Source organism: Falco naumanni, chromosome 3 (assembly GCF_017639655.2).
Source record: "Falco naumanni isolate bFalNau1 chromosome 3, bFalNau1.pat, whole genome shotgun sequence".
NCBI classification, from domain to species: domain Eukaryota; kingdom Metazoa; phylum Chordata; class Aves; order Falconiformes; family Falconidae; genus Falco; species Falco naumanni.
In genome coordinates this window covers 92,692,733-92,719,578 of record NC_054056.1, presented here as the reverse complement: position 1 = coordinate 92,719,578, position 26,846 = coordinate 92,692,733, and the positions used below count along the sequence as shown (strand labels likewise).

Sequence of the window (26,846 nt, the reverse complement as noted above, 5' to 3'; positions counted from 1 at the left end):
AATACCAGAGCCAGACCTTTGCCAGCAGTGTCATGCTGTCTTGGGGAACACTTTCTAGACTGGAGGTTGCCTGGTCCAATTGACAACCCATGATTTTATATATAAGAGGTGAAGAGATCCACAATCCTTAATGAGGGGGATGTTTCTTAACAACTTCAGTGATTGCTCTGAAGGCACGGACATTACGGCTGTCTCTGAAACAACTAAGCAGAGAACTGTTGCTTTGAATAACGTAATGCCCGTTGTTGCCCATTGTTCCATTGTTAACTCGGGAAATTATTTGAAGGTGAGAAGCATTGTCTTATTTTTCTTTTTTTTTTCCCCCTTTCTTTTGTTTTGGTTTTTTTTTTTTTTTTTAAGGAAAAAGGCAGAATCAGTAAAAGATGCTTCAGAAACTGGATGGGGAATATTCTTCTAGCCCTTCCTAAGTAGTGGGTGACTTGAAAATAAGTTACAGGAGATCAAACTAATTTCTAGTGTAACTTAATGGGAAACCAGGTGCATAAACTGGAGGGGGGGAAAAAAAAGAACATGATGAGAAAAGAATAGTTCTGGCACTACACCTCACCAAGGGATATGAGTGGTGACTGTGGGTTGAATGTTGTTTGAAAGTACCGTCAAAGGTAGATTAAAGTCAGGGGTATTGTGAGAGGAAATGGATAACTAGCACAGAAAGAGAAGTTACTCCAGGGACTTTCTGCTGCTTGTATGTGCACAGCTGGGGCCTCTAAGGATGGAGGTAGTTTGGGAAGAGATGAAAGGTCGTGTCAAGTTGATTTAGCACCTACAAGTCCTATTGGTATGTTGCTTAGTCCCTAATCTGTGAGGTAGAGAACAAGAAGCTTGCGCTATTTGTTCAACTGAAAAATGAGTTTTCCCTCACCACAACCACGAATTAAGAGTATTTCTAAAAACAGAAATCTAGCCTGATCTGTATGTTTAAAAACCCCCTATCTTCACAATGAGATCCAGGTTTCTCTTTGATTATAATATATACGCAGATTATCCTGAAATTTAAATCGGTTCTTAATCCCTGGTGAAAGATACTTTTAAATGCATTTAATTTCCATTTTGTGGCACAAAGCTGAGTTCTTGAGTGTGTTACACGCTGCTGGGACAAGAAACGCAGTACAAAGAGCACCAGATACAGTAGTTCCCTGCAGTCTCATAAATTCTGTACAAAAAGGTACAAATACTGGAGGTATTAAAGTGGAAAATTAAATGCAAAGTTCTTTGTTTTTAAGTTTGCAGTGTGAAGTAGCTCATGTAGCAAAAACCAGTCTGCTTTCAAAATGGATAAAGTAGTCTGCAGGGAAAGAGAGAATTAGCAACTGATGAAAGTAAGTGAATAATAAACCAGGCAATATTACAGAATCTGAACATACATAAAAAGCTTAATCACAATCTATATATAGATTTTACATCTCAGGAAAATAATAACATATTGCTTCTCAAGGACATCTCCAACTCTCATAATAGCCTAGAAATAGTACTAGAAATCAAGATTCTCTAACAGTTTATTTCTGGCAATAAAGTAAGTTGCCTCTTTTGAAATATTATATAATCCTTATTTAGGCAATTCAAAACTTTCAGCCAAAAGAGAGTAGGCACAGCATTGTCACTGGTGCCAAGAAGGTGACTGTCCCAAGGAAGGAGCAGCATGTGCCAAGTGCAATGTTCTTCGTTAAACTGCACATCCACAGTAAGCAGATTTCTGACCACAATTTCCAAGTTTCAGACAGTGGAGCAATTGGCCAATTAGTCCCTCTAATCCTTCATTTCTGACCTGCTGTTTTACAGAAGTGAAGGTGCCCTGCTCTTACTAAACAGTGGTTGAAGAAGTCTGGCAAAAGTACTGACTACTCAAAAAGTACACCACCGCTTCTCCTCATTGAGGCATTGGAGAAATTGAATCTTTCCTTCAAAGTGTAAACATTGTGTCATTTTTATTTAATTAGAGATGAGGATTCTCAGCTTATTGGACTGAGCCCTAGAACTTCATAAAATGGCAGGAAGGGTGTGCCTCATTCTTCCTTACCTAGATATTTCAGGGGAGCTAGGACAACAGCACTACTTAAATTGGAACAATTGTTATCCTCCTCAGTGAAAAATTCTATTAGTCATAAGCAAATATTAAAACTGCTGCACAAAGCGATCCAATACTGTACAATGCTGGCTCAAACAAATTAAACCTAAGCAGAAGTAATGCAGAAAAAAAGGCTACACCCCGTAGGATGGTCAGTGGAACACGACTTGCAAAAATGAAAACTAAAAGGAAGCTTGGCAGGTATAATCCTGTGAAAATAAGCATGTAAGGGCACATGGTTGCTGTCTATAAATACACCGTGCATGCAAACACTAAGAGGAAAATGAATATATTTAAGCTAAAGAACAGTGGTGGCATGAGAAAAACACTGATATAAAGCAGCCATTAGTAAAATTATGCTAAAAATTGCACAAGCCTTGGAGAGCAGCACAGCTCTGGAATGCTCTTCTGGAGGAGAGGGGAGCAAAAATCTGACTGCTTTTAACATGGAATTAGTTAAGTTTATGAAGGGAATTCCTGTGTACTGTGTAAAGTCATTGTCATGATAATGAGAACATATTAAATTTCAGTATGTTATTTATTTAGTGTCTTTGATCCAAAGCACTTATATAAAAAAGCAATAATGAAAATTCCTTTCAACCAGTACAATAAAAGTCATAATTCCTTGGGGTATTTCATTTTCTTTAGTAAAATGCAATTTGGATACGTTCCATTCAATATTTGCAGAAATGACAGAGCATCAGCCCTACGAATAATAATAAATCTAGAACATAAGATAAGCTGTAGGTTATTGAAATGATGTGTTGCAAAGTTTGGATCCAACCTTTGCAATGCTAAACTAGCAACAGCTGAGGGGATTTGTGACTCTTTGGCAAGTTTACAGGTCTCTTCAAATAACTGCCCTGAAAGTCATTGGTTTTCAACTCTGTGAATCTACTGCTTGTGAAACTGAGATAAAACCACAGCTTGGAGCAGAGTGCTCTGAAGGCCCCCAGCCGACAGACCTAGCGAGAACTTGCAGTGTCCTTGACATCAGAGGGAGGGTTTGCCACCCTTGCAGCATGTAACCCGACCGGAGTGTTTGTGCTATGCAAGCCCAGCTCTTCCTTCCCTTATTCCTTTCATGGTATTTCAATTCAACAGGCAACCTAGTGCTGTGCCATGTTTTGGGTGGGCGTTTGTAGGTGTGTGATAGTTCACAGACATGCAATACGAATCAGGGATAAGACTATTGAATTTGTGCCTGTGACCCAGCAGAGAACTTGAACCAGCCCTCCAGAAGTGAAAACCTCAGCAAAATGTTTCAAGTTTGGACACCTGTTTTGGGTTATCCAGGTCTACATTCAGGGCCATGTATATGGCCCTTCGATTTTCAAGGACAGCAGGTAATATCTTGGCTATTGACTTTGGAATTTGTGGAGGGTGTGCTGAAATCTCCAAGAGTTTTATTTGGTAAGGTTAGAAAGGACCAGCTTCCCTTACACTTCATGACCCACATCAACTGCTAACTGACGTGAGAGGAGGGTATTCAAAGGAAATGGTGGGAGTGTGTGGGGGTAAGTTATTTTACACTGTGTATTCTGTGATAGATCAGTGGGCAAACCAGGAGTCTGATCCTGGAGTGCTCAGCTTTCTGGTTTTAAGTGGAGCTGTTACAGCAACACTGACAAAAGTTCCAGACCAGACAGCAACCTCTAATAGCCTAAAAACGGAAATTACCCATTTGTACCATCTTTGCTTTATTCTGCCAGTTGGGCCACTCCTTGTGGTATACAAACACAGGCTTCCAAACATGGCAATTATAGCTTTATTATTTTAGCTTTTAACTAGTTTGAATTTATTTTCTGAACCTCTCTAGCCTTCACAAGTAAAACAAACAAACAAAAATAACTAACTGGAACACTGTATGTAATATATGGGATGGAAAAGCAGCAGGATCTGAAGAGAAATGCTGTTCTGCCCACCGAGTGCCAGTAGTTCGTTTTATAACACAGGTCCCTGGAAGTATAAAGAGAGGGAAGCAGCGGCTTCTACCTGTTGGCTGCAAGTGTTTGATCTCTGTACAACTGCATAAGGGAAAAGACTGAGCACTCAAAAAATGTTATGCAGATTCATGATTACTCTTGAAGATCTAGATGATCTGCTAACACGTCTTTTTTTTTTTTTTTTAAAAAAAAAAAAAAAGTACAGGCCAGACCTTGAAAGGATTTAAACTGACTGCATCACGGAAGCAGGTAGGAGGATCTGCCCACAGCGAGTGCAGTATTAAGCTCTTTTTTCTTTATCTGTTCCTTTCTTAGGGCCTTATGCTCTTCCTTAGCTGTATTTGTGAGTTCTTTTCTGAGGGAAAATGTGACTTACAGGTTGGGGTTTTTTTCCCCTTAGAATTTCCTTGGCAGAAAGCTTAATGAAATTGTCTGCCATCAGCACTTGCTTTCAAGCTTTCCTGATAAATTTAGATTTTATATCTCGGCATCACATATGGCATCTTTATAATTAGTCTTTTTGCAGCATATGAATGCCAGTTCCTAAAATTCTGCCTGTACTGTTCATGTGGGAATATTTTGCTTCATTAAACAAATCCAAGTTTTTCATTGGAGCTTCTAATTGTTGAAAACCCACGTTTTTGTGTGTCTAATCTCAGAACCATTTTGATGGACTGAAGTACAGCGTATCTTCAGCTTCACTGGAACCAAGCTGTTTGCAGATCACTTCTGGAAATGGGAACCTGAGATGTCTTCATGGGCCTCCATACCTAGAGTCACTTGTGGAAATGTAGTCTTTGAACACATCGCTATCTTAAAATGAGGGGTGGGCTTCTTCAGACGGCTCAGAATTGACCTAATCTGGGAAGCAGAGGTAAGTCTATGCATAGAAGCTTCTGAAGAATATTACTATACATAACATTTCAGAACAAGAACACCCAGTTTTTAACACACGTGTTCAAGAGTAAACAAACTTCCATTAAAATGTGAAGCGCAGAGGTGTTTTCAGACATGTGACAGAATTACCGGTCAGAAAGATGGGGAAGAGTGTTCCCAAGTCAGTGATTCACAGGTGATTGTTTTGAACTGTTGTAAAATGCGTGGGAAGTCCTAGGACAGATACCAGCATAGGTGATAGTTGATTTTTTTCATTACTTGTGTCACAGCTGAGAATTTTTATTTCACTTGGGTACGCTCATTCCTCTGCTCAGACGAGGAGGAAATGCACAAAGTAACAGATCATCACTATACCACTAGCACTAATGTGATGGAAGTGGTAACATTTGTATGGAAAAGTCAGCATTTAGTACCTATGCAACAGGATGAAAATGTGCAAACTGTCAACTTGTAATAGAAACTTCTTTAGTTTCTGAAGTGCAAAGTTAGTGCAGTGTCAGCAATGCTATCCTCTAAGAAAAAAGAAGACAAATAGGAAAACACTTATAAACGTAGCTCTTGATAGCTCTCATGCAAACTGCTGTCAAACTTGTACACTAATGCAGTGAATCGTTCAGGCTGAGCTCACTGGGGGTGCTCCTGCTCATATTGGTAAGACTGGCCATAAGGGATTTAACTTTATAAGCATAGTAGTCCCTTAAGTTGACTGATGGAACTTCTTTCATGCCGTCACCAAAATCACAGCTTCTCATGGCACTCTCTAACTGCTTCTGACGCCTATAAAAGTGGGAGAATTTATTGAAGATCAGTGTAATGGGAAGCACTACCACTAGGATACCGGCTAGGATGCATGCAGATGCTGTCAACTTGCCAGCAGTGCTCCCTGGCACAACATCTCCGTAGCCAACTGTGGTCATGCTAACAGTAGCCCACCACCAACAAGCAGGGATAGTGGCTAACCCCTCATTCTCTTCTTTCTCAATGGTGTAAGCCACTACTGAGAAAATGGAGATGCCGACAGAGAGGTAAAGTAAAAGAAGCCCCACCTCTCTGTAGCTGTACTTCAGGGTGGCTCCAAGAGACCTGAGACCTGTGGAGTGTCTAGCAAGCTTTAAGATGCGAAAGATCCTCATGAGTCTCAGGACTTGTGCAACCCTGCCTAAATTTGCTAAAGTCGGACTACTTTCCACCACCAGGTTGACAATTAAGGTAATATAAAATGGAAGGATAGACATTAGGTCAATCAAATTCAGGGCATGCTTGAAAAATTTTAAAAAGTCAGGAGCTACTGCAAATCTCGCCACCAGTTCAAAAGTGAACCATGCAATACCAAAATGTTCCACGATTTCAAAGCGAGGATCTTCCTCGGTGTTCCCGTTGCTGTCAACAATCTGAAAGTCTGGGAGGCTGTTCAGGCACATGGTCACGATGGAGCCCAGCACCACCATTATTGAAAGGACACTGAAGATTCGACTTAAGACCGAGTACCCAGGATTATCCAAGGCAAGCCAGAGCTGCCTCCTGATGTTTCCAAAGGGTTGTTTGTCAAATTTAGAGGCATCATTGTAGAACGCCAAAATCTCATCAAAAGAAGATGTGGTACTTTCCTGGTCACTTTGTTCCTCCCATTTCTCTTGGTCTGGCTCCATTTTCCTCCCATGGTAGCTGTAACTGCAGCAGGAGTCTATAAAGAATTCATTGATTCCCCAGTATTCAATCTCCTGGCTGAAAGAAAACACGCAGAGTTCACCCATCACATGGAGCTTGCCGGTGTTATAAAAATGTAGCACGTAAGGAAAGAGCTCGGGGTTCCTGTCAAAATAGAATTCATTCTTGGTGTCATCATAGTCGTCGCAGAGCTCCAGTATCGACTCCTTTGAGTGGCAGCTCAGCAGTTTGCCCAGCCTTGTCTCAGGGAACCTTAATAATGTGTTGGATCTCATCTTTTTCTTAAAGCCTCCAACGTTGATGCTGATCTCATTGTCTTCAAAATTCGCCTCAGATAAAGCCTTCAGACTCTGCCCTGTCATAGTGAGCTCCTTCCAAAGGTGTACAGGGAATGAAAACCTAGGATGCAATTGCACAGAAAATGGGCAGAATGAGCACACCTGCAGCATGCTCACCTATTGATGCTTGCTTGCCTGCTTTTTCTTTCATTCTTTCTTTTTCTTTCTCTCTCTCTCTTTTTCTTTCTTTCATTATTTTTTCTTTCTCTTTCCTGCTTTTTCTTTCTCTTCCTTCCCTTCCTTCTTTCTTTCTTTCCCTGTCCCCCTTTTTCTCTCGTTTCCCCCTTTCCCCCCTCTCTTTCTCCCACCTCAGGCACCGAGGGCGGCTCCTTTGTTCCCGCTGCAGGCTCCCGTCCCTCCCCGTACCCTTCACCTGGGCTGCGGCTGTCGCTCCCACGACACCCCCCTCCAACCCCCGCACACACCCCCGCCCCGGCCCCGCCGTTACTCACGGCCTTTGTGCGACCGGGTTCGCGCGGATCCTGCCCCTCTCTCCCGCTGTGCCCCGGCCCCGCCAGACGAGGACCCGCACCGGTCCCGCCGCCCGGGGCCCCGCTCCCCCCGCGCCGCTCGCCCAGTCGCGCCTCAGGGGCCCGAGCCCCGCGCCGCCGCCGCCGCCCCCGCCCGGGGCTCCGCTCTGCCCCGGGGGCGTCGCCGCCGCCCGCCCCGCTCGGTCCCCGCCGCGGGGGAGCCGCCCCGCCCCGCCGCGCCGCGCCCGCCGTACCTGCTCTCAGCGGCCGCGGCCCCCCGCCGGCGCGCCCTGCTGCCCCCTGCCCCGGCCCGCCATCGCCGCCGCCCGCGGGGGCCGCCAGGGCTCGCCTCGCTGCCGCTGCCGGAGGGAGTGCCGGTGCCGGTGCCGGTGCCGGTGGCGGGGCGGGCGGCCGCACCGGCCGCGCGGTGCTGAAGGGACAGCGGCCGCGCGCCGCCCCGCTCAGCGGCGGGAGGCGGTGGCACGCGCGCCCGTCATGGCGACGACCCCCGCGGCCTGCCGCCCGCCCCCGCCGCTCCCCCCTTCCCCCCGGGCCGACCCCGCCGGGCGAGCGATCGGGGCCGCCGCCGCCGCGGGACGGCAGCGCGGCGGGCGGGCGGGGGCTGGCGGGGGCTGGCGGCCGCTCTGCCCAGGCTGAGGAGGGGCGGCCCGGGAGCCGGTGCGCCGGCGGTGCCTCCGCTCGCTCGCTCTCGCTCCTGCCCCCGCGCAGCGCCGGTGCGCGGGGACGGCAGCGGCGCCGCAAACTCGGGTTTCCTCCCCCCGCTCCTGCCTCACGCCGGCTCCGGGCGGCACAACTTCCCCGGGGGGGGACGGGGGGGGGGGGGGCGCCCAGCCCGCCCGCGCTGGCTCCGGGCACCCGCGGGCGCGCTGCCGAGGCGCGGGGACGCCCACCCGCCGCCCCTCACCCCCTGCCCCTGTGCCCCCCGCCCCGTCGCCGCTGGAGCCCGGGCAGGGGCCGGGGGAGGCCCCCAACGCCCATCCCCTCCACCCCCCGTCACGGGCTGGTCCCGCCGCGGCCCCCCAGGCTGCGGTGCCCGGGCAGCGTCCGTGCGGGGGCTGGGTATGGAAGAAGGGGCACCCGCCAGAGCCAGGTGCTGCCCGAGGGCAGCGGGGCCGCGCGTGGGGGCTGCCCGCCGCCCCTCAGCCGCCGGCCGGGACCCCCCTGCAGCCGACCCGGCGACAACGGGCGGGTGGCCCTGACAGACCCGTGACGGCGGCCTGGCCTGCTGGGCCGGCGGGCACGTGGCGTAAGGCCTGGTGGCACGGTCACCGGTGGCAGCCCCCCGCGGCTGTGGGGACACCTCCCTCCTCCCGCTGAGCCCCAGCATGAGGCAGAGGTTCCCCGGGGAGAAGCCCGGCCTCGGCTGTGGGGAGCGGCGGCTGTCCCGGCGCGCAGCAGCCCGGTGCGCCAGGCCCACCCTGGGCAGGGAGCCGGCGGTGCAGGGCACAGGTGCTCCCCGGCAGGTGCTTTGCGCTGGGCAAACCCGCATCGCCTCCTGCCAGCCGACTCGTGACGCCTCTCACTTATGATCCCACGCATCTGGAGTCCGGCTCCTGGAAATGGATTGTCGCCAGTGGAGGTGCAGGGGGATGAAGCCTCTGCGCTTGTTTTCCCCAGCCCTGGCAGAGCCCCAAGCACTCCAGCCCTGTGCGTCACCTTTGGCTTGTTCCTTAAACCGTTGAAGGTGGAGAGAGGTTATACATCCCAACTCCAACAGCACACCAGCCCTGTTTACAAGGAACCCCCAGTACTGAAGACAGCCCTGTCAGAGGCCAGGTAAGTGAGCACACATGTGGAGTGGGGCAAGTGAAGCCCTGGTGCATGCCGGTGGCTGGGTCTCCAAAAGCCTGCTTATCTTCCCTACCTGGGCTGTTGTGATCACCCCACCATGTCCCACTGATGCTGGTGCATTGTATGGCCGGAGTCCCCAGACCTCTGGGGACACTCTCACAGCAGTCTGCATGGACCTATAGCGCCCTCAGCCCCCCAGGGGTGCTTCAGAAGATCCGTGCGTCAAGTGTGCTACAGATGATGCCCCTGCTTGCCTTTTCTTGGGTGGTGCTTGCTCTTGCTTTGCTCTCCTGCTGGTGAGTGCTTCCTTCCTCCCCTTCCCCCTACAGTGCTCCCCCTGCTACAGGTGCCCCGAGTCAGGGCTCTGGGTCCCAGTGTGCTTCACTGCATGTCCAGTGGTGTCTCATGAGACATAGAATCCACACCAAATTATGCACCATAGGCTGCCCTCCCAGCCAGGGAAAGTGCCGCCGCCTCTCCGTTCAGTCCCCCCAGCCCTTCCCCTCCTGGGAAGGGGCACAGAGGAGACAGAGACTGAAGATAGCAGGGAGGAGGTTTCGCAGGTGCAGTGGTGACCTGTACGATTCCCTGTAACACTGCTTCCCAGTGGCAGTTATTAAGTTAGTTTGCGACAGCCTCCTCCTCTTGGGGCTCTGCTGGTGAACCACTCACTGGGGAGCTCTAATTATATTGTCTTTTAATGCCTGAGGCAAAGCATGGCAGGACACAGGACTGGGAACCACCACGTTGGGATTTCTGAGTTGGATGCCCCACCACGTTCCACAGGGCTTAGGTAAATCACAAAACTTCTCTGCTGTGATTTCCCACTTTCGGAAAACAACAATAAATCATATCCCTTAGTGACGTTGCAAGGAATAGTGACCTGCTGCTGGTAGTGCATTCAAGTGATGTCTCTGTGTTTTCACCAGCTCTGCGCTCTCCTAGGTATCTAGTGGGGGCTTTAAACATAGTGAAATATCTTTAGCAAATCTGTAAATTTTTTTTTCATTACTTTTCTTTCTTATTCTTAAATTAGATACTTTTCCCCTAGTGCTGCTTTGGAAGAAACTAAGTGGAGATATGTTTAGAGGATTTCCAAGCTTTTATACATTGTTCTTGCTTTCTAAGCCACTTGGCTAAGAAAAAGGATCATAGGCAGCCTCATAACCATTTATCCACCTCTGTTCTTATCTTTACTGTGGAAAAATCACTGGTCACTTTTCTAACCTGTATTTTCTTGTTAAAAGGCACAGTGAAATTTATGCAGAGGTATGGGAGATAAACAGCAAAGTAATATAACTGGGTAAGGATTTAACTCCCCCTAGTCTAATATAACTGCTCCTGTAATTAGGGCTAATTGCCTCAGCCAGAGCATTTTGCTAATAAGGCTAAAATGCTTCCAGCACCCGAGACAGTTATCCAAAATCCATCTCGATGTTTCTGCAAGGCATGCATTCTGCTCCACAGACACACAAGCAGGTCAGTTGCTGACCACCTAGTGCTTTCGCCTTTCTCAGCAGTAAGTACAGGATGAATTGCTGTGGACATGCTATCACTGGTGGAATCAAAGGGAAAAGGTCTGCTTTGATATGTCAGAAGGAATCAGATATGTCATTTTTGCACAAAATGAGCTTGTGATGGATCAGATAAGAGCAAATTTTGGGATGCACTAATAATAAATAAAATAAACATAAAGCAGCACTTTACTGCCCTGTGGATGCTTCTTAGACTGGGGAGAATGCAAGAGAAATGTTGAGGTGGGGCTGGGATGGGAATGTAAGGAAGCGTGAAAGAATTGCCTGTTGGAGTAGGGAGATAAGTGAGTGACTCGTGTCGCCATGGGGCACAGTTACAAAAGCTCAACTAACTTTGGGCCTGCTGGTTATAGCTGTTGACTCTGAGACTGTGTGAGAGAGACAGGGCTTGTTTTACTGGTATACGTGGTACCATGTTATTTAAGGAATATGAGAAGGTGCCAGCGCTGTGTAGAAGCATGGGGTATGTACAGGTGCCGGTCAGGGTGGCAGTCTGGGTCTGGGGACATACCAACTGTGGTGTGTTTGACTGTACACCCTGCTGTGGGCTTGTGGTGACCCGAACTGTGAGGGAATGTGGAAATTGCTGCTACACTAGCAACCAACTTGGTGTAGGAAGCTGCCGCCTGAGAAGCCATGTCCTCAGACAACATCTCCTGTCTGGTCCCTGTTGGCTGCCCCACCGGTACAGCTGCTGCGCTACCCCACAGTGAGTTTAATGGTGATGAGAACATGACCCAGGCATGATACACTGGTATCTTAGATGCATTGTCAGCTTTGGGAGAAGTGAAACTGCTATGACTGCTACTACTTCTACAGCGTTAATGACGTATTGAATAGGGTCTAAAGGAAGATATGGGGCTTAAGTCAGTGGTTTTATTGGCACTTCCACTTAATGGTGGATAGATTCACTTTGGACTTGGGGACACAGCCACCTATTAGGCTGAAGGTGGAACCAGTCTGAATTTAATCCTTGCTGGAAGGTCTTCCTTTGGCCCTGGAGCCGGATTCAAATGTACATTCTTGTTGACCATTCCCTTTTGCTCCAGATAGAAAATTCTGGAGTCTGTGTTAGTTTAAGATGATAGATATGATCTCTTTTTCCTTGCAAAGCCTCACAGGAGGCTGGAAGCGAAGCATTAGTGACGGCATTCCTACTGCCACAGCTATTGACTACAGCCAATTGGTGCATATGTTTAAAAGAAATAAAAATAGTTTTGCACCTAATGCTCATTTAAGTACTGGAAAAGGACTGTTGCAGAATATTACCAAGTCTGAAAGAATGAATAAGTTGAAAACGGATTTAAATTAATTCATAAAGGCTATGTCCCTCTCTGGATATTTAACCAAAAGATCTGAGTACAGCCTGAATTTGACAGAACGCCATGTATGAGAGAGATTATTACAGAGGAGGGACTGTTATAAATGCACTTTGTTCTTACCCCCTCATATCAGCAAGGTAGCCATTCTCATGATATTTAGTCACTGGTAGTGTATGGCCAGCTTTTTCTACCTGGAAGTTTAAAGAAAGCTGAGAGTAGCCCCACTGGAGGATTTCTCAGCTGTTCTCAAACCTCCCATAACCACAGGCAGAAAAGAAATGCCATTTGTTTATGAATCTGCTCTTTCTGTAAATGCCCAGACTGACATGCCTGCTTTTCTTAGGAGGCAAAGGCTTTGCGCAGGCTCTTGTGGCGTTTGCAGTATAAAACTGGTGAGGGAGGAGAGCCAAACACTTTATTAAGCTAGAAGTTTACAAGGCAGTGATAGCAATGTCTGAAAACAGACCTCCACTGTGACAGAGTGGAACTCCAGTGGATCACAGAAAGGCCATTTGGCAGCTAAAGAAACCAAACATGAATGGAACATTTCATTTTGGCTGACAGCACCTCAACAGAGTGACAAATACTGATCTTTTGCAGTACACTGATTACATGAGCAATGAAATTTTACTGTGATGCCTCTGCGGTATTATGCCTTTTGTTGTGAGATGACATGCTTAGTCACTGTTGTGCCTGCTCCACCTGATGATTCTTGACTATGAGGGACATACGATAATATTTGCTTTTGCAAGTCCTGTGGGGAGCATTGTCTTCTTTAATTAAATCACCATATCCCAAAATCATGGAGTGCAAGGCAAGAAAGGATCATTAGATAATTGTAATTTTCTTTTACAACGTGAACACAACGCAAAAGCTGAGCTGCAGGAGTAAGTATTGCCAGTAGCAATCAGCAATGGGAAAGAAGGGGTTTCAGAGCTGAAGTTTTGGATGTAAGATGACTTAGGGGTCACTTTCCCAGCAGCACTGATGCAGTCAGCAGTGGGCGTGACCTCTTTGATATTTGCCTAAATGGAGATGGGGAGAAAGATCTTGCTTGCATCCAGATTATAGCTATTGATTTTAAACTGGGGCTAAAAACCCTACTTCTGTGCTGTCAGTCAGCTGACTTGGAGCATTTGAAGGCTATTTCATTTACATTTGGAACCTTCCCATGTGTTTCTTCCCTTACCCTTCTCACGCTTCTGTCTATCTGGAAAACAAAGCCATGGGAAATCCAGCTACAGCATCACTCCTCTGGGCAGATCCCCAGATTTGATATATTCTCAGCTGATTTGCTCTTGCTGGGAACATGCCTCATGCTTAGATGGTGCAGCATGTTTTGTCTCCATTTTTCTTCTGTGCACTTTTAAAGATGAGGGAAATGCTACTTGCTCTATGCAAGTGAGAAAAGGCTCACCCAAAGCTAATCTAGGCCCCTTATTCTAAAAAGAATAATGAAGATAATTCCTTGTTTCCGTAGATGTATATATCTGTGACACAGGGATCTTCATCTTAAATGAAAAAAACCCAAGTTGAACTCAAGCAGGAAAAGCAGTCCCTACTTGGAAACATTTTACTCAAAAAGCATGAATATGAGAACCCCCCTCCTAACTTACATCTATTTCAGTCTGGGAGGAAAACTGATTTTGATTATGAAACCACCATGCAGAAGGGCAGGAGAAGCCTCTCAAGCTAGGTGACCCACGCTCACACACTGTCCTAACTTCCTGGAGTGGCATATTTGCACAGGTTAGTAAGCTTCAAGTCAGGATTGTTCGGTGTTGTAATGATGGGACAGCTCTGCTGTTGTCACCATTGCCTGACAAAAGGATCAGTATTATCTCCTTTCTTGGTGCTTCCTGACTTTTTCAGGGGGTGTTTGGAGTTAGGAGACCCTTAGCTAAATCCTGTGTTACAAACAAACAGCAACAACATTGAAATTGTGCTGGTAACAGCTGGAAGAGACTGCTTCTGCTGCCAAACACAATTTCTTAATCTAGTGACTTCCCCCTCAACTCTTCGGATGAGTTTCAGCTCTTCTCGTCCATATAGTCACACCACACAGCGTACACCTTGCTATGATACTTGTCCTACAGCCCTTCACACCCTGTTAGCACAGACCTCCCCAGCACGCTCTCTGCTCTGCCTGGCCCATCTCAGGTGCAGCCTGAGAGTGCTCTGCAGAAGGGTACTGCCAGGCAGCCTGCCATTGCCTTTTGTGGCCCAGCCTTGTCACTAGGGGTATTGGCAAGGGTGGACTGATCATTTCATGGCCAACATCCAGACAGCATGAGGCTAGTCTGCAGTGGGCCAAGGTGGAGCTTGGAATCATAAGCATCTTTACTTAACCTTAAGAAAAATTAGGGGAGCATAAGAGAATGTTACATTTCATTGGCCCAGATGTATTTTACATCTGAAAATCTTAACAGCCAGCTAGATCAATGAATGAGATAAAACAAATAAACAAAGGAAACGGAAGGCAGGCATACCAGCAATGTTCTCTGCACCTCCCAAAGGTGTTTCTGCAGGGAGGGAGCAGAAGATGAACTATCTGCTTTCCATTTCTGAGTTGCCACTGCCACCTCTCACTGGCTGCCCAAACAGCTTGATGCTGTAGTGTCTGGTGTCTGCGGCCATATTCTAGTTTGAGAGAAAGCTCTACTGAACCTTTGGCTGAGGTCATACAGGTTTGAGTGGAACAGTTTTGGGGAGCTAACATTGTTAAGACCCAGCTCTAACCACAGAGGACCATCAAGGGGCTCCAGCCCTTTCTGCTTCCCAATACTTGTACAGCTTAGCGCAGATTCAGAAGTTACTGGCTCCTGCCTCCTAAACACAGGTCTCAGCTTCTTAAATATGAAATAGCAGCATTGTCTCTTTCTTTATGAAGCCACTCAACATCAGATCTTTTGTTTTATCTTTATATTGCTTGTGAGGGATTTAGCTGTTGCACTGAGTGCTCCAGTGTTCACAATTCTTCAGTCTCCACTTTATTTGCACCAGTTGTTCCGCCAAGAGAAGAGCAAAGTTTGCCTCTGAAGTCAGCCTGAATGTGAAGAAGCTTAAGGGTCCTGGGTGACTGAAGAAATAGCAGCATGTGTCTGAAAAGGCATGGTCCCAAAGTGGCAGCACAAGTATATCCTCACTGCCCAGCATCACCAAAAGGGAGCGAGTGAAAGGTACATCGCACCTAAACAGTTTCCTGAGGCTTCCCAGCCAGGTTCTGTGAATGCTCTTGCCCAGTTTGTGTGGACCATTCACCATTGCCTCATAAACCGCCACGTGCAGAGTTTGCCAGCTGGGAATTTAAGGTAAATCTGTCTCTCCTTGAGGTGTTTGTAGCAAATAGTCTGGAAGGGCACTCCCTGGGAAGTGCATGACTAGTACACAGTGCCAACAAAATATGTTTCTGTAATGGTATCGCTTCCAGCAACTTCTCCTTTTTTTGGTTACAAACTAAAGCACAAAGAGAAAGACTTTGTGCCACACAGAGCCTTACTGTGATTGCTATAGGTTTTTTGTTTGTTTGTTCATTTCCAAAAAATGCTGTTTAGTGGAAAACAGACAATTTTAACCATTTGTTCTTTAACAACTGCCCACACAGCAAAAGGAATTTAAAAACTTTTTCATAGCCTGCGTAATACTTACGTCTCATTTTTTGAATGGGAGAGCACCCCCCACAAAACATATTTTCTTAAAAATACTAACAAACTGTTTGCAGCAACAGACCATCTCTGAGTCATTCACTGTAACTTTGAAATGGTAGTACCTTTCCTGAAATGTATCTCAAAGGCATTTTGGGGTATAACTTATCCTAAAGGTCAGACCTGCCTATCTGAGGGCTGATTGAGAGTATGCACATTCTTATATGCCTCCAAGTATATTCTGGTTGTTAAGAGATCTCTCACTAGTGGATGAAGGATCAAGAAACTATTTCCTTTGGATTTGATTCACTTTGATATTTTTGGATTATATTTAAAACAAGAACAAGCCAGTTTAAAAAAAAAAAAAGGATCACTAAATAAGATTCTAATTAATGTTTCCCGCTGCTATCACGGAACAAAAGGTTTTAAAGTTTCTGAAACATGTTGGGACATCTGTGCTTACTTTCTATACACAATGCAGAAAGTCCAAAACATCATGGGAAACCTTATTCTGAAGGGATGCCAGTCCAGATCCATGCTCTGAAGAGTTTCATATGGTTCAGATCAGTTTATAAAAAAAGTCTCTGAACTGTTTTATCCTTAGCTAACATGATTTTAAACTTCAAATTTTTTAACCTCAATTCAAGAAAGCACTTAACGATACGCTTAATTATAACCACCTCTGGTTTTCAGAATCATGTTTTTCTTTGCTCTCCTGGAGTTTGTTATTCCTATAATAAGGAGTAAGAGGAAATAATGAAGTAATTTTTTTCGAGAGTGTATACAATGGAATTATGAGAATACAGCAGTAGTTTAAACTTCACTGTTCGTCTCTCTGACTGATTCATTTCGTATAAAGTCAAGTGAGGGCCAGCATGTTGTGAGCACAGGAAAACCTGAATTCCATTTTATTTGTTTTTTCTTTTCAAACTGCTGCTTTGTGGAGCAGTTCTGAACTTCACTGCAGTTGGGATATTACACTAACCAGCTGCTGATCAAAGACTTCACTGAATCTAGGTCAGGTCTAATTTGTGAAGCTCGCAGAGTTAGTCACTATGGCAGCTTTCTGAAAGGTACAAATGGAGAATCCATGAGCTGTGGGAACAGAATTATGGGGCTTCTTCTCACCATCAGTTTTAATGTAATTTGTTTTATTTCCTTTTCCAGGAGTTCCTTTTTCTCAGAGTTCCTAGTAAAAGAGAGATTAAATGTGACAGCCACATCTGTTTTAGGAAATTCCCATGGAGATATCAGATTGGTAGCTGGCTCAAGCGATCTTAAAAGTGAATGCTTCTGGTCTGAGCAGGTGGTCTATGAACATTATGAAAAATCTGTAGCCTTTTATAGTGACTTTCATCTCAGGATCTCAGAGCGCTCTATAAATATCAGTTGATCAAGCCTTACAACATCCCTGGGAGGTGATCACTTTGTAATTGAAGGGAGTGGGGTTTATGGCTCATAAGTTCACCACTGGCTGTGAAATCCTATTTGTGACTCACACAATACGCCACAAGTAGAGCAGATGTATTGCTGCGGTGTCTGGAAATAGCTGTTTGAGATGTAGCAGTGCTTGTGCCAGTGGTGCATGGGTTCTTCTTCCCTTCTGATGTGCTCCACTGTCCCTTGTTCTCCCATTCCTGTTTCCTGGTGTCCCCTGCCAAGTGCACACACTAGCCATGCATTCTTATGGATGTTCACCTTGTGCCATATGTTCTGGAGAGAACTTGACATAGACGCAGGCTTTTCAGATTGTTTCTCTGCAGTTCCTAGGAAAAAATGTGTGCTAAGATATACTTCAGCCAGCCTTCTCCCAGGTGTAGCAGTGGGGAAAACAGCAGTGCTCTCCGTTCTCAGTATTGTTGGGGTTAGTTAAAAGGGTTAACTTGGTATCACAGAGACCATGTCAATGGACAGAGAACACCTGACTGAGCAATGTCCTGCAGCCAGCAGAAGCAGTCCCGTCTGCCCTACAGGTGGGCTGGAGCATAAGGTTCACCAGGGCATGTTTGCCTCAGTGAGTATTACTTTTGTATTTCACAAGAAACTATGAACAGGCTTATTTCAGAGCCCAGTCATAAAATGACAAATACTATTTGTGTGTGTGCATCCACAGATAGGGGTGTGTGTGTGTGTGTATAAGCACTGCTTATACAGTAACCGCCAACACTACTTAGACTTTAGGACAGGACTTTGGTACAAAATTAATGTTTTCTATGGGGTTTTTTTTTGTTGTTTGTTTGGTTTGGTTTATTTGTTTCTATAGCTGTAGAGGCTATTTATGTTGAGCACACTTTGACTGGCACCAAACAAAGTTCAGCCATATTCTAGCTCCAGTTGTGACCTCTTGGGCCATAGCCATTCAGGCCCTCCAAAGGCAGTGTTAACTTCCTTCAGTAAATTGTGGGATGGGGGCACGGGGAAAGATCAGTATTTCCAGATGAAAATACACCCAGCTGCATGGGTAAAGACATTAGGCTTTGTTGCCTGTGTGATAACACTCAGGTTATAAATATCAACTTTTGACAATATCAGCTCACAATCCATGGTGCTGGCTGGTAAATCCTGGTTTGTTGTTTTAAGCATTCTGTAAAATACAATTGCCATCCAAGGCTGAAAGGAGAGTCCCTGCCAGTGTTAGTCTGGAACTTGTACTGCATATTATACCTCTTTGTATAATAAGGTTAATAGTACCAACTCTATCCCCAGCCAACATTTATAGCACAAAGAAATCCTTAAATACAAAGATATTTGAGGTTTTAATGCTATTACACCAGAGGATAAGTTGACATCAGATTTTCAAGTTGTTACAATTTTTAAATTTGCTTTGTGAAGAACTGTACCTTCTTATCTCCATAGCAGTCAGCACATATAGATCTCCACCCTGATTGTGACCTCTGGATATTGCCATAATAGAAATATTAAACAAACATAATTATTGATAAAAAATGGACAGGTCATTTCTTCCCTTGATTTGTGGTTTAAAAGATATCCATGGATGTGTGTTGTTCCTAGCCTATAGATACCAATAAGTTAATACATTGGCCAGTGTGTGAGCATAGTGTCACTGAATTAAAAAAGCTAAGGATTGTTTCCAAGGGTTGACCCAAAGTGACTGAGTTCAGCTTTCAGTCCACTTACATTTTGGCTATGTCACTACATGCTACAGATTTCTTAGCAAAAATTACTGAATGATAGATGGAACTGAAAACAACCTGGGAGAAACTGGAAATTTTGTGGGGGAAGAGGAAGCAATCAGCAAGTTTACTACTGTAAAAGTTTGTTCTGTACCCCAAAGAGGGGATCCAGGAGAATAGTTTCTTGAAGATTAAAATGTGTAATAGCAGGCAAATCTTTGTACACTCAGAGCATCCAGTTGCAACACAGCAAACAGTAACCTAGAAACATATGTGGTAGGCAATAACACTCATAAATCTTAAGAGATTATGTGTTCCTAATGTGAGACTTCAGACTGATCTATTTTGTTAAGTGCCAAACTTCAGCATGATTCAATCAAGTTTTGCTTAATCTGAATTTATTTACTCTTTGTGATGGTGATTCATCGAACATGTCTGTATTCCAGTCTGTTGAACTAATTTATCAGGCATTTTGATGGACTGGCGAGTTGTCTTCTCTGAACATTTCATGGTTTATTTATTTATATCATCTGGATTGTGTAGAACAAGAACTGCAGTTCTGCTAAGAATTAAACGTTCCTCAATGATGCCTGTAGTAACAGGAAACACTCTCTAGATAGGTATTCTTTTTGCCATGTAGCCAAACCACTAAGCCAGGAAAACTTCTCTTACCTATAGATCTAATTCCCCTAACTAAATTCCTGTGTTAACCTGGGTAGATTTGTATCAGAGATACAACCTGGTGAAGATGGAGGGACAACAGTGGTAAGGTTTCTCTGTGCAGGACACAGGGATTTCCTGGAGACTGGCCCAAGAGTATAGAACAACCCAAGAAGAAATAAGACATGAAGGGTTTGCTTACGTAGCCCAGTTAACATGTAAGTACCGGGCAGAGAGGCATTTTCACACTCTGGCTCTTGTGGATAATGATAGTATGAGACAGGCCAAGCTGGACTTCAGCATAAGTTGGCAACTTATATACATTCCCTGAACTGTACTTGAATTGCTGGTCTCTACTGAATTCCATGTCACTATGACCACGCTGCTGTGGTGACTTGTTAAAGCCAAATTCAGAACAGCTGTGAGCAGCTGGTGTGCCTACCTTCAATGCAGGTACGTTGCTTTGGCCTTCTCTTTTCCAAGGGAACGTATTTCACCAGGGGATTCTACCTGTAAAGGAATTAAAGAATAAACATGTGGAAGAAGGAAACTATTCCCACAGTGGAAGGTGCTGATTTTCCATACACACAGGTGCAGAATAAGAACCCTCCCTCTTCCAAAGGGCTGCAGTCTGCTAGGTCTGGGCTCCCCAGTACAAGACATAGACATAACTAAAGCGAGTCCAGTGAAGGGGCATTGAGAAGTTTAAGGGACTGGAGCACCTGGCATATGAGGACAGGTGGCAAGAACTGGGTCTGTTCAGCCAGGAGAAGAGAAGGCTCCAGGGGATCTCAGTAATGTGTATAAAATAAGTGATTGGGTAAAGAGGTGCAAAGAAGTTGGAGTCAGATTCTCAGTGGTGCCCAGTGACAGGACTAGAGGCAATAGGAACAAACTGCAATACAGGAAAGTCCACTAAAACATAATAAAAACCCTTCTTCGGTGCAAAGGAGGTCAAGCACTGGCATAGGCTGCCCAGAGCAGTTGTGGAGTCTCCCACCTTGGAGATATTAAAAACTTGACTGAACATGATCATGGCCAACATGACCCTGCTTTGGGCAGGGGATTGTTTAGAGGCTCCCCAGAGGTGCCTGCCAGCCTCAGCCATTCCACCAGATTAAATTTAAAATTCTCAAGTATTTGTTAGTGCAGATTTTCCTGACAATTGATAGTGGTGAGCAAGGCATTTCAGTGTATCAGGTAGCTCTTAACCCTCTTGACTCTTAAGCAAAGGATGTTCTTTTGGTCAGCAGCCAAACAATGGATATAAATTAGAGATCAAGCATCATTAATGGAGCAACAGTACTAGAACGTGTGGTAGTAAATGTGTACAGGTATGTTGCATGAGTATCAGTTGACAGTGTAAGAAGTAGGGATGTGATTCAAATACCAATTAGATGTGCTTTATTTGGTACCATTCAAGGCCTAATGTTCCTGCCATGCCGCTGTGCTTGATCAGTGGCATCAGATTTTTGTCCCTTTGTTTATTGTTGCTGTTCTATGGACTACATCAGCCCTGAACTTGGCTCAAAGCCTTCCTTAAGAGTTGTTTCATTTACGGATTTTGCCTACTCATTAGAAACAAAGTAATTGTAAAATCCTGATACTATGTGGATTTATGCCATAAGTCACTGAAGTTGCAAGTAGCAATGGTCAGGCAAAAAAGTTTCTTTTTTCCTCTCATACTTTCTTCTCAGATCCCAGTGTACTGAATTTCTTTGTAGGTTAGCTAGCCCTAGATAAAAAAAAAAAAACCACACAACAATCAGTTCATATCTGAGGACAGGGAAATGCATCTGAGATATCCCAAACACATTTGGCATGTTTAAACACATCCTTTCAGCTTGTCTTCTTTCACACAGCTTCTGAGTGATGTTAATAATAATATCATTTATTATGGATGATTGATGCTGTGATTCTTGCTTCTACATCCCAAATGCAATACTCCCAGCCTTGGCTTCTTTTATTCTTCAGGGAAATGCATTAGACTTCTTCAATCATTCTAGGTATTTACAGCTGGAAGGCCAAGACCCATTTGTATACAGGTGTAAAATTATTAAATAAGCAGAGGTAGCTCAGATCTAATTGTTTTGTTAGTGCCTCTATGTTGATTTTGATTGAGGTAAGAGATTTACATTGCCAGGAAGAAGAAATTAATGTTGCCTTTATGTATAGACATATGTATTAGATCATTTGTGAATTTTTAACATGGAAAAACAGCCATATTTAAATGATAAAAAGTATTTGTGTAACACCACTGTTACTTGCTGGTGTCACTTATCTTAAAATAACACTTCAGAAGTCAGTGTAATTGGAAGTATATAAAACCTGTGGAGATCAGAACGGATATCTATGATTGAAGTCTTATTTTAGATTCAGAAATCAGCATAGGGACTATGCACAGTTTCAGGAAGAAAGTACTTAGCTTTCCTATACAGTTAGAAATCCACAGTGGGTTATTTGTCCCTAAAATGTATGGAGACAAATGTAGCCAACTGACCCTCTTTTAACAATATGGCTTTATTTTTTTAGATGTGAAGGATAGCCACTATGCTGGTATACCTATAAAATTAACCAAACCCGAGGGAAAGAAGCTGGAGTGACAGAAGGAGATGTCAATTTATTTGAAGAGTATCTTTTTCATGAAAAGAAGAGTATCTTTTTCATGCAAAGCTGTACCACTGTTTGCTGTGGAATGCATAAGTCATATCTGAAGATATACAAATGCAAAAACCATCTGACAATAACGGTTTATCAGTATTAGCAGCTCAGCCAGTGTCTCTCCACTCACTCGCTGAACTGTGCAGAGGATACAAAAGTTCTGCTGTTTACCCAGCTGTGGATCAGCTGGTTCCACATGAGGAATTTGTCTTTCCAGTTTGCTTTTGTAAAAAACCTAAGAAATGACTTGAAACAGTAAAAAAAAACAAAAAAAACAAAACAAAAAAAAAACCCAACGTAGAAAAGAGCATAATAATTGCCAAGCCAGGCTTAGGAATGCCAGAACTAAAATTGCGGTAATTCAGGTCTGTTGTGTGCATTGTCTTCCAATTTCTAATTGCATGACCACAGACTGGTGCGGTTTTTAAAATTTTTTTTTCCTCACTGCAGAGGATGGATCTTCTGTGGGATGAATCATGGTTACCTCATTGCAGAAGCTGTGGAATTTGGAGAGTGATGGCAGAGGATTTCAAGATAGGAAAGGATTGTACTGTGGTTTGGGAAACTGAGCGTTGTCCTGGTATTGGATTTGGTTGCTATTATGGATTTTGTTGTTCTTCTCCTGAACATCATTCCTGTGTAACGCTGGGCTAGTCACTTAACTCAAAACTTTTCACAGATGGTAACTGATTTTCTGGAAACCCTGACAACTGGAATCTGATATGGGATATGCTGAACACTCATTATTATGGAAACTGTGCTTTGAAGATAGGTTTTAGATGCCAAACCCCCCTGTTCTTAAGCATCTCAAATAAGAAACCAAATCCTATGGTTTCTTTTGGCAATTCTGAGTCAATGATCATGAGTGAACATAGAAGGTAATGCTTACTTCTCATCTTCAGAAGCCCTGGGAAGATAAATTCTCAGTGTTTGTAGAACACCAGGATCCTACAGAGGAGAAGGCCATAAAATGGCTTTTTTTGGAATAAATAGCTGTGTTTCAGCACTGTGTCAGATGATCGGTGTCATACCAGGTATAACAGGGTAAGATTTTTCAAATATTGATGCTGCTATTTTTGTGTAGTGAGTTAGCAGAGAACCATAGCAAAGACTTGCATAGTTCATTTAATCCAATTCCCTGCCTGAAAGCAGGATTACCTAGGCCTGATATATTCCTGTTAGATACTTGTCTAAGCTCCAGTGACAGAATTTTCATGATTGCCTGATTTTCCATCGCTTTACTTTCCTTACCATTAAAGAGTCTTTCCCAGTAGCTTACTGAAACCTCCCTTTTGCTGCACTGCTTGCCCAGTCCTCAGGGGAGAGGGAGAAAGGTTCACCTGTGTGACTGCCTCATAGTGTACCTGTAAAGGCTGCAGAACAAAGATTATGCCTTTATTTCCAAAGAGATTTAAAAATGGTCTGCAACAGCACATGCTAGGGGGTTGACTGCCTGGAGAAGAACTTGGCAGAAGAGGACTTGGTGGTACTGGTGGATGGGAGGCTGGCCATGGGTCAGCCATGTGGGCTTGCAGCAGAGAAGGTAAACAACCTCCGGGAATGCATTAGGTAGAGCATTGCCATCAGGTTGGGGGAGGTGACCCTTCCCTGCTGCTCAGCACCGGTGAGACATGTCTGGGGTGCTGGGTCTGGTGTTGGACTCCCCAGTACAAGAGAGATATGGATATAATGGAGCCAGTCCAGTGAAGGGCCATTAGGATGTCTAAGGGACTCAAGTATCTGACATGCAAGAACAGGCTGTGAGAGCTGGGGCTGTTCAGCCTGGAGAAAGTCTTATCAATGTGTATAAATACCTGAGGGAGGAGTGTGTAAAGAAGATGGGGCCAGACTCTCTACCATGGTGGCCACTGACAATGAGCACAAATAGGAGACGCGGGAAATTCTGCCAAAACATAAAAAAATATCTTCTTCAATATAAATATGGTCAAACACTGGCACAGGCTTCCCAGAGACACTGTGGAGACTCAGTCCCTGGAGATATTCAGAACTTTACTAGACACAATCATGGACAACCTAACCTTGTTTTGGGCACAGGACTGACTAGACGCTCTCCAGGGATGCCTGCCAGCCTCAGCTATTGTGTGGTTCGGTGCCTCTAGGAGCTGTATGTAGAAAGGATGAGCCTGGCATTTACCTCCTGCACGTTGAAGAGATTGTGCGACTGTTCTTTGCACTACAATTGGAGATGGCTGTTTCACTCATGGGCTGTGTCTATAATAATGGGAATCAAAGTAGAAACAGTTAATGTTTGAATACCTTTTATGATTCTGTATGGTGGGAGTTCTCCTTTACTCATAAGGATCTGGAGTTTGGGTGCCTTCCCATCTCTCTGCAGTAAGGCGTAATTGTTTTTTGAAAATTTATTTCCATCCTTGTGTAGTTTTTCAAAAACATTGGCTATTACCTAAGTAAAGAAACACAGATTGTTGCCAAGTCTAATGCTTCCCTCACCAGTGATGTATTAAAATGCTCCTCACTTTCACTTTTGTCCTTATCTTCCCCAGACAGCTGCGGAGCCAGTTCCCAGTGTCTTATGCTTGAAAACATGATTTTCAATAGATTTCTTTTCTCCTTCCCTTCAGCCCAGAGCATGAGATCTCATTTTATAATGCATTAAAGCTGCTTGTCTGGGGAACGAAGCTGTTTAAATGAAGGGTAATTTTCCAGTATATTCTGGACATTCTTATGCACACAAAAGAAGTTTGAACACCTTAAAACAATGATCCTGTAAGATATTAATACTAGATTAACCTACCCCATAACCAAAACTAGACCTCAAAATTCCCTTTCCCTTTCCTCTTCACCCTCAGATTGCCTAAATTCTTGAACCATCTGCATGTCTGTCAGCCAAGTTCCTCTTAATCATCAGCTTCTAGTGCTCCCTCCAAATCCATATTATGCTGAGAAGCTGGCTTTGAAGTTCACAATTCACTCTGCCACCCTGCCCTTTTCTTCTGCTCAATGTTTTTCACATTCCCTGCACCTCCTCCCTTCTCCTAGAGAAAAGAGTAAAAACATGAACAGGAGGGCTGGTAACCACTGCTCCCTCGGCTCGGCTGGGTGGTTAGGGTGTTCTTTGGGGAACTGGGAGATGGGGGCTGAGCTGCAGCCTGGTGAAAGGGGCAGAGCTCAGGTTCCTCTTGTCCCTGAGTAACAGTGCAGCCCCCTGAGCTGTGAAGTGTCAAGGTCCTTAATCTGAACCTGACTTTTTCCGAAGTGGTACATGCTGTGAGGTCACTGACTAGTTCGTTGGCCTCTCTCTTATCTTTGTTTTTCATTAGCTGTTCCCTGCTTTTATGATTTTTTTTTTCCTTTCCAGACAACTGTACCATGAGGGCAGTTTAGGGGAGAGAGAGGCTTACCTCTTCTTAGGATTTTACAACAGATAAGATGCATTAGCAGACACGGTTTTTATCTGGACTGAAGTCACCCTGGCTGCCCTTGCACTCTATATCCATTCAGTCCATCCTCTCAAAGACAAAAACCTGTTTCCTAAAGCCCATTCTCTCACTTTTTTTATGCAAACTGTTTTTAAGAGATTCAGAGAAATGTCAGACCTCTCCACAGGTAGCTGTTTCACAGGGCAATATGGCTTATCCTGTCAGTGAGTCAGCCTACATTTCTTTTAGCTTGGTTCTGACCCTTGATCCTCCCCACTCCATAAATCAGTCCTCCTCCTCCTCCTTTGTGATGTTTACACTGTCCAAATAGATAGAGGTCCCCAGAGTGGTTCCTCACCTCCAGCAGATTGTCTCAACATTAACGCCTGAGCACACTCTGCTCTCTTTGCTCAGCTGTCATGCAGCCAAACTCATCTCATTGTCTTAATTCCTCATAAATCAATAGATCCAGATACTTACCCTCTTGCTTCCTTTGGGATGAGTCTGCTCCGCAAGCTCACAGCCGGTTTGTTGGTCTCTGCCGCTATTAGGACCTTCCGTCTCCCTTCTTTAAGCACATTTCTCCACTTCATGTCTGCATTTGAGGTTGAACTTCCTCCTGCAGACTACTGCCTTGTGCCCATCCACTTGGTTGTTGTTTTGTTATTTCCAGCCTGTCTAGGTTTCTTTATGGTTTGTGTCTGTCCCCTTTGCTTTACAAAACACCTCTCTAATTCATAGGAGTCATTACATCAAATATAAATTGAATGAATATGGTATTTACTGCTTCCTTCCAGATCATTAATAGACATTAAATAAAACCAGACTTAGAGCAGATTTCTGTCCCTCCTTTCCTCCCCTCCCCACACCCAATCCATGCCCCAGATATTCTCCCATCGGCTCTTTATGTTCGTGTTTATCTTTTGTTCCTCTTTGTTTATGGACTCACAGCCTGTGTTCAATCTCTGTGACAGTGCTCATTTCCCAGCCAACTTGCATTCATTTTTCAAGTAATGTTTTGTAGCTGAGGCTTTTCTCAGGACTGGTTGTAGGCTTCGTCTTCATTTCCCTCATCTGCGGGTTTTGTAAATCAATAAGAAAGAAGTGATCATATTTGTTTGTCAAGATTTAGTCTTTGTTGACTCTCCAGGATGACTTTCATACTGATGCTAAGCAAACGCACCATCACTGGTGATGGGGAATGTGCTTCCTTTTGCACCAGCAATGAAATTACCCTGTGCTTTTCCCTGCTTATTGAATTTATTAATGCCA

The 26,846-nt window shown here is 44.7% G+C and overlaps 1 protein-coding gene across 2 annotated transcripts; it reads right to left on the bottom strand.

The window, feature by feature from the left end:
• Positions 1 to 1,217: 1,217 nt before the first annotated feature.
• Positions 1,218 to 26,401, bottom strand: KCNS2 (potassium voltage-gated channel modifier subfamily S member 2). Of its 2 annotated transcripts, none has more exons than XM_040588566.1 (2): positions 26,055 to 26,401; positions 1,218 to 6,996 (listed from the first exon to the last, which is right to left on the bottom strand). In XM_040588566.1, the coding sequence occupies exons 1-2, from the start codon at positions 26,165 to 26,167 to the stop codon at positions 5,526 to 5,528; spliced, it is 1,584 nt and encodes a 527-aa protein (XP_040444500.1). In that variant the 5' UTR covers positions 26,168 to 26,401; the 3' UTR covers positions 1,218 to 5,525. The 2 variants fall into 2 exon arrangements, with proteins under 2 accessions (XP_040444500.1, XP_040444501.1); XM_040588567.1 differs by lacking the exon at positions 26,055 to 26,401 and adding an exon at positions 7,660 to 7,704.
• Positions 26,402 to 26,846: the final 445 nt, after the last annotated feature.

What these genes read in the sequence shown, in the direction of transcription:
- KCNS2 (XM_040588566.1), bottom strand. Translation starts at nt 26,167, where the DNA reads ATGAAGTGGAGAAATGTGCTTAAAGAAGGGAGACGGAAGGTCCTAATA. An exon ending in ATCCCAAAGGAAGCAAGAGG is followed by an intron (nt 6,997 to 26,054) that starts GTAAGTATCTGG and finishes ATTGCATCCTAG; the next exon opens with GTTTTCATTCCCTGTACACC.